Consider the following 11,181-nt stretch of genomic DNA (forward strand, 5'->3'; position numbering starts at 1 on the left):
GGACATGGAATGTTAGATCTCGAGACTTTTAATGGCAAAGAAAACTAGTTTTTGTAGCAATTTTGCATCTTGATGATAACAATTTTGGGTTCCTTTTGCCCTTCTAAAACCCACTTTCAATTTGTGTTAGAAACTGAGAATAACTTGTCTTCCTTCGTTTTCTCGATATCTCGATCCTCAGGCTTGGCCAGATAACGAAAGGCAAAAGCATTTAGTTTCTTCGGTCTTCATCGAAAGACCTTTCAACATCAAGGTTTCATGTCTGATCTCGATGCCCAAGTCCCCACTGCTTTCGGTATATCTAACAAAACTCTATTTTGTTCTGAATCGAAATCCACTTTGAAATGAATCTTTTTCATCTAAAATAAGCAAGAGTTTGTCTTCTGGTACTTAAGCTTTGTCCTTATCGTTTTATTAAGTTTCTTCGGACCTTTCATTGTGAGCAGATATATTCGCAGAGGCAAATGCACAGGATTCAGGAGCTGAGGCGAAGGAGTATGTGCATGAGCGCGTACAACAACGGAATGGAAGGAAAAGCCTAACCACCGTGCAAGGTTTGAAGAAAGAATACAGCTATACCAAGATCTTGAAGGATCTGAAGAAGGAATTTTGTTGCAATGGCACCATTGTCCAGGACCTTGATCTGGGCCACGTATCTTTTATCTTCTTCATCCTAATCTACTTGGCTATTTCGTTCTCTTCGCCAGTTGGTTCAGTAATTTTGTTCTTTCTGGTGAGTTTCTTATCTGTAGCATATGGTTGGCTGATTCTTGGGTTTTGGCTACACAATCTTGCATCCTCGGTGGGGTTTTCAGTCGGAGAAGTTGAGAATGCTTCAGGCGGAGAGTATGAGGATGCCACAAGAGCAAATTGAACCCTAAACCTTGGAGTTTACCGCCGGCAAGTGGAGATTTAACCACTTCCTTTCTCAGCGCGATTTGCAAGTGAGTGGATCGATCGATTTGCAGATTAGGGTTGAGTTGAGAGGTTTTGGGAGGTAGGAGATGATAGGCTTAGGCTTTGGGTTACCTATTCATTAAGGGCACTAGGGTAACTTCCTATGGAGAAAAAATGTATCTTTTTTAATTTTCAAATTTATCCGTTAGCTGTCGTTAAATTACTAACAGACTTGGGTTAAGTGTAACCCAGTTTGAATAGTAAGGGAGGTCTGAACAGTTGTCAGAAGGGTAGGGTAGGGGAGGTTCCCTGAATTATCAAAAAGGTCAGGGGAGGTCTAAGTAATTTGCTCTATAAGATAAGGTATTTGACATAAGCAGTGTTTTAAGAACCGGGATTGAATCGGTCATTTTGAATCGGAATCAATGGATCCTTATGGTTAGGTCATATTTTGGCTGATTTTGGCCGATTCATGGTTAAACCAGGACCGATCTGGATCTTGATTTCATTCTCATAAACACCGATCACAAGGTCACAATGTGACAGATAATCATCTTGTTTATTACGTCAAAAAAGTCATGTTGTCGCCTTAGACCTAAGAAAGGAATCCGGATCAACTACCCATATGGAGATAGGTGGGGACAGATCTGACTCCTCAATGGGGCGTGGGTCCAACACCCCTAAGAAAGTACTTGGAAATGCTCGGAGACACCACCACTATGGAGTATGGATAGGACCCATTTAACTTTATGTTCCAGGGAGAGTGGTGCTGTGCTTTACGAAACCTTCGTAGTACCAAATCTGACACTTGTCACCTGTATAGATGATCTCAACGTTGCGTGTGTTTAATAATAAACTCCACCCAACATTGTCACTTAGCACCCAAGAGATAGGTTCATTTCCACCCTGAAGGATGTGAAGGGACACTTTCGTCTTTTTCCCTACCTTAATGGCCTGACCAGAGACCACCACCACCGAAAGATTCTGTTTTAATGGAAGTCTTTGTATCTTGTACTTCTTTGTGGAAACGTTGTCACTGCGCACCAACAAAGCTTGCGACAGGGTACCTTTCAAGGACATATAAGAACACCAGGTATTCGAGCCCAGGCTAAGCAGAGGAAGAAAGGTAATTAAACCTTAGTATCCAAGCTCAAATGGGCACCTTTGTCGGACACATAATTCCTAGTTTGGTCTTGACTCTCCTTGGTCTATGGCACACTTCCAATACCATCAAAGCTTACATTCTCAAAGGCCCAACTGGTTTTAGCTCAAGATTTTGGTACCCACTCAATCCTTCACCATTCAAAGTTAAACATTTGGAACTAATCCTCATCTTTACCTTCTCCATCCTTGCCATTGTCATGGAAATACTAGACTACCCTCTCTTCCAATTCTCTTTCAAGCTCAATGACTTTGAGCATGCAACCATGTTCCTCCATCTTGCCATCTATGCCGGTGTAACACTTGCTGTTGAGTTAACAGATTTGCAAGATAGCTTATCAGGGCTAGTTAGCATCCTAGCAGCCTCAGTCTTTGGTCAAGAGCTGTTTCTAATCCATTTCCACTCTGCCGACCATACTGGTCTCGAAGGCCATTACCACTGGCTTTTGCAGCTCATAGTGTTTGTTTCACTTGCGGCAGCCATCGTAGCAAGTGTTTCTCCGAGCAATTTCGTGGCAGCTCTTGTTCTTTCAATTACTGTTGTGTTTCAAGGGTGTTGGTTTATGAACATGGGATTCATGTTATGGGTACCACAGTTTATTCCTAGAGGCTGTGTCTTGAGGTTGAATGGAGATGACAAGCATGGAGCAGTTGCATGTGAGGCAAAAGAGGCAACTCTAAGGGCAAACGCATTGGCTAACCTGCAATTCAGTTGGATACTTGCAGGAATTTTAATATCTACAGCAATTTTGAGCTTGGTAATGGCTAGAAGGTGTACAGTAAGGAACAGATCAATTCACTATGAGAAACTCCGTAGTAAAGGTAGTGATGTAGCTCAAATCTCAATGGAAATAGACTGCTCGAAGTTGGTTCATACTTAAAAAAATCATGTTCTTGATGGTTGAGACATACTTGGAGAAAAACTAATCCTGTATCTGTACTGTATTTAAAAGGTAAATTGATACTTTGATTTTAGTTTGGACATGTTTAAGGCTTTAAGCTTTAGAATCCATATTGGATCAAACATTTGAGGTGCTTAATCAAAGCTTAAACATGTATATGTCTGTAAATATACGCTTGGAACCATTGGATTTGGCTCTCAATGTACGACTCGATGTGTTCGATTAGAATCAGTGTTTATAAAGCAACTCATAATTAGTTTTCAAACCGTTTTTTATGCTTTCCGTCCTAAACCAGGGAAACAAGGATTCGTCAATGCAAACACAGAGAGAGTCTCCTTTATATAAGAAAACAGTAGCAAGGCCCATAGATTTTGGGTTTCTGAAGAAAGCAATATCTAATTCTATTGACAGTATCTTCCACCTAACCCTAAGATGTATCATGGCGGGGCTGGTTTCCAGACAAGTATGTTTAGGGCTTTCAGGCCTGACCCATTCATTTTTTAATATTTATGGGCCTACACTAAGGCCCCAGCCACAAAAAAAGATTTATAGAAGAACTATTATTTGGTCCCATTTTTAACCATATCGACATGTGGACTCCCTTATCCCGGACCAAACCTGGTCCAGTTATACTTCCATTGGGCACAATAGTTATATATAGGTTGCAAGGGAAAATAAAGGGAAGGGAAGGGAAGGTAAGGGAAATTTTTCAAACCTAAAAAAGAAACTTTTGTAATCATTACCCCATGTGATTATATAAACTATTTAAATTTCTTACCATATCTAGTAAAAATACATTTTACATGTAATATTTATTTTACATTTTAAACCAAAGGGAAATGAATGCAAAGTAAAATGAAATTTAATAACCAAATATGGAATGATTTGGAGTTAGATATATTGTCACATGGTGTCACATGGGGTAATGATTAAAAAAATTCCTTTTTTAAGTATGAAAATTTCACTTCCCTTCCCTTTAATTCCCCTTGCAACCAAACGGAATCGTAAAGCCGTAAACCTCCATTAGATGGTTATTAATATTTTTGAAAAGCTTTTACCAATCGATGTCCTGGGCCTCCTAACCTATGCTCTATAAGCTCAAGAAAACAATCACTTGTTTGGTTAGCCCAATAAAGAGGTCTCACTGGGACCCATATGAACATATATTATTTGTTGAATCATAAAGGAGTTGTCAATTAATCATCCTAAAAATAAATTTATTTTTTACTTTAAAATAGCCTTAATTATTCAAATTATTATTTATTATTTAAATAATTGATCTTGAATTTTTCCTATAAAAGTCTATTGCCAAAACAAACAAATTATTATTATTATTGTTTTTGGATGGTACCTTTAAACAATCAAGTTGATGAGTCTTACTACTATTATCAAAGCAAACAAATAGGCTATATTTATCTAGTTATGCACTTTATAATTTTCAATTTTACATAATAATTATTTCAATAATTTTCAAGCTATATTTTTTAATTATTACTTTTTTTATTTTCTTAGATTAAAAAATTTAAAAAAAAAAAAAAAAGATTTGTTGACAAACAATTAGTTCTACCAAATGGGCAAGTGTATGGCTGATGTGGCAGCTTAAATGCTTCTTATCAATACAATAGTCTTTTAATTGGAAAAAGCAAATTTCAGGACAATTTTTTTTTTTTTTTTTTTTTTTACCACTTGAGACAAAAGACTTGCATAAAGCATAGAAAGTGGCATAACTAATATGCTTTAGAAAAAAAAAACATTTTGAGTGCCATCTAAGCTTCCACATGAATTAATAAACAGCTATTGAGAAGAAAAAAAAATTCCCACAAATAACAGCTGATAGAGATGCTAATAAACATGAAAATGACAGAGCCCTAGAGTTAAGGATGGGAGGAGAAATTTTTTATTAGGATCTAAGATAATAATCACTATTATGCGGCTATAAATTTATCACTATTCCACTTAATTAGTGCTATGTTATTGATTGATATGAACATTTTGAATTAAAAATGAAAAGATTAACATGAATGAATAGAATACTTATTTAAATGGTTCAAGAATCCCACCAAATCCACTTTGCAAGGTTTTTTTTTTCCTTAAAAAGTGCATGTTTGGATCAAGGAAATACATTAGACATTGTCAATAGGAATATAATGGAAGTTATCCTTTCAATCAAGCATCTCTTTCTCTCTCTCTCTCATTGATTATTCCAAACCTAGTCTATAATAGTTCATAATTTTATAGATCATTTTTTTTTGGCCTCCCATCCTCAATAATATTAAGGAATTCAACTAATTAATTCTAGATGCATGACTAATAGCATTAAAGTTTGCTAACTTTGAATTATTTAATGATAATGTTTTAAATTATCATATTAAGGATCAAAATTCTAATTATGTAAGCAATTCTAATGCATGTACTCATCCATTTGTTTTATTATTATCACACTTATTCTCATATGTTGTTTCGTAATCTTTCAAAGATTTATTTATTTTTGATAAAATATACATTAAAAATTGCTATCTCAAAAAGATTAACATATTTTCAAAAATTAAATGAAAGAACATTCAAAAAGAAGATCCTCTCTCTCTCTCTCATATTTTCTAAAACCTCTTCCTCACTCTTACTTGCTTGGGAAGCTTGTACTTAATTTCTCCCCCCCCCCCCCCCCTCCCCCTCCCCCTCCCCCCTACTCCTAATGCATGCACTTGTGGATAGAAAAAATTGGTTGGATTTGTGAGGTGTGAACATCTTGTTGGTATGACTACTGAAATAAATTTGTAGAATCGCAAAAAGAGCTGTTGATAGATGAATATTGCTTATGAGAATAGATTTGTGGATAAGAATCCCCTAATGGCTTTCAACACCTAACACGATTCCCTTTTAATGCATGGACAAGCATATGATTTGGCAGTGATTCGATCCTTTGTCACCAAGCTTTTGTTTTAAAATATTGATTAATAATAAAATGACAAAGTTTTCTACATTGTCAATGAAGAGTATTGGCTTCTCTACATGGGTGGTTTTCTTGTGTTACGAGGATATCCCTTTGAAAAACCAACTGTTGGATGGTATGTCTCCCTTTTGAATTAACCATAACCACATATGATTTTTTTTTTTTATAAAATAAAAAATAATGATAAATAAAGGACGTAATTACTACGATGTTTGATCATGAAAAATGCGAAATGCAAAAATTCACCATCTGCATTATTTTATGCCACAATTCCTTTTGAACACTTCGTTCAATAGGAGAAAATTTTGTTCCATTTACGTGACCTGGGGCTTTATTGTATCTCTAATCTACAGGGTGGAAAATTTTTCTCCAAACCTTATTATTGACTATGAAACTAAATCAAATTCTCAATTTCATTTTTCTTAAGGTAAGTGATTTTTTGGAATTTTTTATTTTTGTATTTTGTAAAATATTCATTGTTAGAATGTCTAGTGTACCATCAACAATGCTTATTTGTAGAGTCTCTTTTTCAAATTTCTATTGAAAAAAGATTCCAAATTATTGAAAGAGATTCCAAATTAGTAGTTTTCAAGATTAGAATATAATTGCAATCAAAATACATGCACATGCCACGTGTCACATATGGAATACTTTTTATGATATGGCATTTTTTTTAATGTCAAAACATATATATTTAGTCAAACGTGTCGGGTACGCATAGGTTTTGGATGGCTTAAGTAATGACATCATCGATCCCAACGGTCACTCTATGACGGCTTCAATATTATCCACTAAAATGGAATCCTGGGCCCACTTTGGGTCCATGGGCCGTGGAGTTAGTAAAATTAAGGGGCGTGGAAATAACCATTTCGCTATAACAAATCCATTCGAATTGGATAACGGAGAGTTGACTCACTTCTACGCTTTAACTTTGCTTGCGTGCGTTGATTTTGAACTTTAAAACGCCATCTGGCCTCCAGAGTTGAGGCGTGGAGACCACGCTGTCTTTTGACTAGTTTAATTAATAATAACTGTATTTACGAAAATACCCTTATATTACAGGGTAAGGTAACAAGCATGAGTACGTTGGCAATGACAAAATTATCCTTAAAAGAGAACCTTCTCTCCAAATGCCCTTTTATTTTATTCCCAAGAATTCTTGAAGTCATAGGTAAAAAAAGTTTTTCAAAATAGATTGAGTTTCTCTATACCTTGGGTATGGGGCACGGTTTCAAATCTTTTGTGTTTGTAGCGGTGCATCGGCTAACACATATCGATATCAACTAGACCAATACCGATAATAAGTTGATACGGTTTTTTCTAAAATCAAAAAGTTTTTTCATTTATTTTGAATAAATTGGATGCGGACTAATATAGTTGATCCATATTGTAGATATATCATTTTGTCATCTGGAGCAGTAGGCTAAGCAATGACGATCAAGGTGTTTCGGGATGTCGCGTGACCCAATATTTATGGCTTCTCCATGTCAATGTCCAAATCCTTAGCATGATCTGTAGGATTTAAAATAACTAAAAATGAGTATTTGAAAATTGGGAGAATGTTCTCTGGGCCGCAGCATAGGCTGCGCCCAAGCACCCAAGCACATGGGCCTACCACTCAGGGAGGCAGGGTGGTCATTGCGCCCACCCCCATGTGCCTGGGCGCAGCTTGCGCTGCGGCACAGAGAACAGCACCCCTTGAAAATGATGGTAAATGGCTTTGTCACATAGGTAAGACCTTACCCATACCTAAAAAACTAGCTTGAACTTGGTTCAAGATCATACTTGAACTGATCACAACCTCTTTGTGCCAGCCAAAGCAACCAAGTGTGTTGGTAAAGTCGTCGATTGGAATATGCCCATCTCGTCACCTCAACCAGTCATTGTGATTGGATGGGTATAAAAAGTAGGGGCATTAAATAAATATGCCCTAACCCTAGAAATCCAGTACAAATCGACAAAATCCGGATCAGCCCTGATTCTGCCCAGTGCCAAGGCTTCTGCACTGTGAGGTCTAAAGAGGATCCTAATATTGTTTCCAAACTCAAACCTGTGACCACTAGATCGCAATAGAACAACCTTACCCTCTCAAAAAATGAGTGTGTATCGTAGCCTTTAAGAGTGCCTTTAAATGTGATCATATCTAGAAGACCAATCCATGCATTGTTCTCTTCAATGAATTCGATAAGCCAAATCCAGGAATTGGATCGTTGAAATCAGTATAACTCTCTGGATGAATCATTAAATCCGTACCAACCGATTGGACTATTTGTAAAGACAAAGGTCGGAAATAATATAGAATTGCTCAAGGCTGTCTATATGATGGATGTCACTTTGTTTGATTTATTTGAATAGAATTTAAGTGAATTTACGCTATCACTATGAAATGAAACTATTTATAGTACTAATTATTATTTTTTGTGGGAGACTATTATTAACATGGTTTAAAAAAAAAATTTATCGAATTGGGCATATCGGCCGATTAGTATCAGTATCGATCATGTCTGAAATCAATACATGCTTGATCCTTTTATCAATAAAACGGTTTTACAAAAAAAACATTTTAAGAGAAAGTTTGCTATGATGCCAAGGTGCAAGTTACCACCGACGGGGGAGGGGGGAATGGAATCATCTAGTAGGGTTTTAATGATGAAGAGAGCGAGCGTGGGGCTCACAAGGATGAGAGAGGGCATGTGTAGAAATTTGCACCTTAACGTCGTGGCAATTTTTTTTCCAAACTTTAAAATAAAAACTACTATTCGGTTTCATAAAGAGGATGGCCAATAAAAAAAATTTAATGAAAAGAAGGGTATTTGAGTAATTGAACAAAGTAGAATGTCAAATTTTAATTCTCTCTTGTACTTTTCTATAAAACCCATTAGCACACCATTTCTGTTTTCTCAGAGCTCACGTGGTCAACCATTTAGGTAATCTTCTTCTCCAAGCAAATCCTGCCCCAATTTACAGTTAGCTTGGAGAGTTCAATTTTTATAATTTTCTCAAGTCCAAGACAGTTCTTCAAACTCAAGTACCTCATAGAAGCCTCTAGAGTTGAGAAATTCTACAACACATCCCATCATAACACCCCTTATATAGCTTCCTTCTCTCCTCTCCCATCCTTAACACTCCAAACTTCAAAGAAAAGAAAATCCCCTTTTCTCTTCTTCTCTCAATCTAAATCTCTTTCTTCTCTTCTCTGTTCTGCTCTGTTTTCAGAACAAACACTAATGGGTACCTTGATAGGCCATGTAGCTCCAGGTTTTGGGTTCCTTCTCATTGGGTTATGGCACCTCTTCAACCACACCAAGCTCTATGCTCTCAATCCAAACTCATACACTGCTTCTCAATGGTTTCCATCATCAAAACTAAGGTACTTAGAGCTCTACTTGATCATGGCAGGCACCTGGGCCTCCATAGCCATGGAGCTCGTCATTGGCCCTGCTAAACACCAACCATTTGACGATGACGGAACCATACCATCAAACCATCTCCATAACTTCGAGCATGCGACAATATCTTTGTCCTTCTTCCTCTACGCAACATTCGCAATCATTCTCGATCGACTCAAACCAAAAGCCCATTATGAGCTCCTGCAATTGATTGGAGCTTTCGCCTTCGGCCAACAGCTCCTTCTCTTCCACCTTCACTCGGCAGACCATATGGGCATGGAGGGTCAATACCATTTGCTTCTGCAAGTCGTCATTTTGGTCTCTTTGGTCACAACTCTCATGGGGATTCCCTACCCCAAGAACTTCTTGGTGGGCTTCATCAGGTCTCTCAGTATTTGCTTCCAAGGTGCTTGGTTTGTGCTCATGGGGTTCGTTCTCTGGACTCCTGGGTTGATCCCAAAAGGGTGTTTCTTGAACTTGGAAGAAGGTCACTTGGTGGTGAGATGCAAGACTGAAGAGTACCTTTACAGAGCTAAATCATTAGTGAATCTTCAGTTCAGTTGGTTCTTGGTCATGTTTGTAGTGTTTGCCATGGTTTTCTACCTGGCTATGCTTAGAATGTGTGCAGAGAAGGTGGAGTATTGGTCTCTGGCTATGGAATATGAAGATGGATCAGAAGACTTGGAATCTCAGAAAAGGAAACACAGCACCATAGAAGAATCCAAGAGTTTCGTCTCTATGGGAAAGGGCTCTACTGCTGCGGAAATGGAGAGGTAGAAGAAGAAAAAAGGTGTAGGCAGTTGGAGAAGGGGTGATTTGATTAGGTATGTGTCAATTTGATTGGGTGGAGTTCATTTCATTTCATGTCTGTTAAATTATTAGGGAAACAGGATAAGTGATGGGTACTTGAGAGCTAAGACCTATGAGATGATTCTTTTGTTGGTTGTGTTTGGATGTACATGTAGAAACAGGGGAGGTATACTGATTAAAGCCACCAAATTGTAAAGTTTTTTACTTGATTTGTTTTAAATAAATGGAATAATCCATGAAATATCATTTAGGGATTCATTCCAAAAGCTTAAGCTGGTAGGTGAAGATAGTTCAATATAATGATCTCGATCAGACTATATCTCTATAACTCTCCACATCTCAATAAGGTGTCCAACTCACTGCTCTAGAGACTGCTTTGGAGCTTTGCTTTGGTTTTTGAAGAGAGAGAGAGAGAGAGAGGTTTTCATAAGTTGGTAGTTTTCAGATGGTTGGTTGGGACTTGGGAGTTGAGACTTTAGACTCATCAGAACCACCTGGTTAGAGAGAGAGAGAGAGAGAGAGAGATGGCTGGGTTATGACTCATGAGTGATTGATCATGCATGGCCAAAGGGCTAATCTTTGATGGCCCATTAAGTTGTGGGACCTGCAATTTAGAGTTTAAATGACATATATATGGGGCATGGTTCAAGGTATTGGTATTGTATTGACTGTATAGAGAAAGAGAGTCTTGGCTAGGACATGACTCATGAGCGATTGATCATGCATGGCCAAAGGGCTAATCCTTGATGGCCTATTAAGTTGTGGGACTTGTAATTGGCATATGTATGGGGTATGATTCAAGGTATCGATATCATATTGATTGTAAAGGAAGAGAGAGAGAGAGAGTCTTGGTTGGGTCATGACTCATGAGTGATTGATCATCCATGACCAATGGGCTAATATTTGATGGCCCATTAAGTTGACTGTGAAGAGAGAGAGAGAGGTCTTGGGCCCTTGGCTGGGTCATGACTCATGACTCATGACTCATGAAAGGGTTAATCTTTGTTGGCCCATTAAGTTGTGGGACCTGTAACTTTTGGGGTTTAAATGGTTTATATATAAGAAATGATTC

At 37.5% G+C, this 11,181-nt stretch overlaps 2 protein-coding genes across 2 annotated transcripts; both read left to right on the forward strand.

Moving 5' to 3' along the window:
* Positions 1 to 1,856: 1,856 nt before the first annotated feature.
* LOC122641730 (transmembrane protein 45A) lies at positions 1,857 to 2,998 on the forward strand. Its single transcript, XM_043835020.1, has one exon. It carries the CDS (start codon positions 2,052 to 2,054, stop codon positions 2,937 to 2,939), a length of 888 nt encoding a protein of 295 aa, XP_043690955.1. The 5' UTR covers positions 1,857 to 2,051; the 3' UTR covers positions 2,940 to 2,998.
* Positions 2,999 to 9,057: 6,059 nt separating this feature from the next.
* Positions 9,058 to 10,221, forward strand: LOC122642871 (transmembrane protein 45A-like). Its single transcript, XM_043836476.1, has one exon. It carries the CDS (start codon positions 9,138 to 9,140, stop codon positions 10,074 to 10,076), a length of 939 nt encoding a protein of 312 aa, XP_043692411.1. The 5' UTR covers positions 9,058 to 9,137; the 3' UTR covers positions 10,077 to 10,221.
* The last annotated feature ends 960 nt before the right edge of the window (positions 10,222 to 11,181 follow it).

The sequence above is a fragment of the Telopea speciosissima genome, chromosome 10 (assembly GCF_018873765.1).
Source record: "Telopea speciosissima isolate NSW1024214 ecotype Mountain lineage chromosome 10, Tspe_v1, whole genome shotgun sequence".
Taxonomy (NCBI): domain Eukaryota; kingdom Viridiplantae; phylum Streptophyta; class Magnoliopsida; order Proteales; family Proteaceae; genus Telopea; species Telopea speciosissima.

Coding starts and splice junctions, on each gene's coding strand:
- LOC122641730 (XM_043835020.1), top strand. CDS start 2,052: ATGGGCACCTTTGTCGGACACATAATTCCTAGTTTGGTCTTGACTCTC.
- LOC122642871 (XM_043836476.1), top strand. CDS start 9,138: ATGGGTACCTTGATAGGCCATGTAGCTCCAGGTTTTGGGTTCCTTCTC.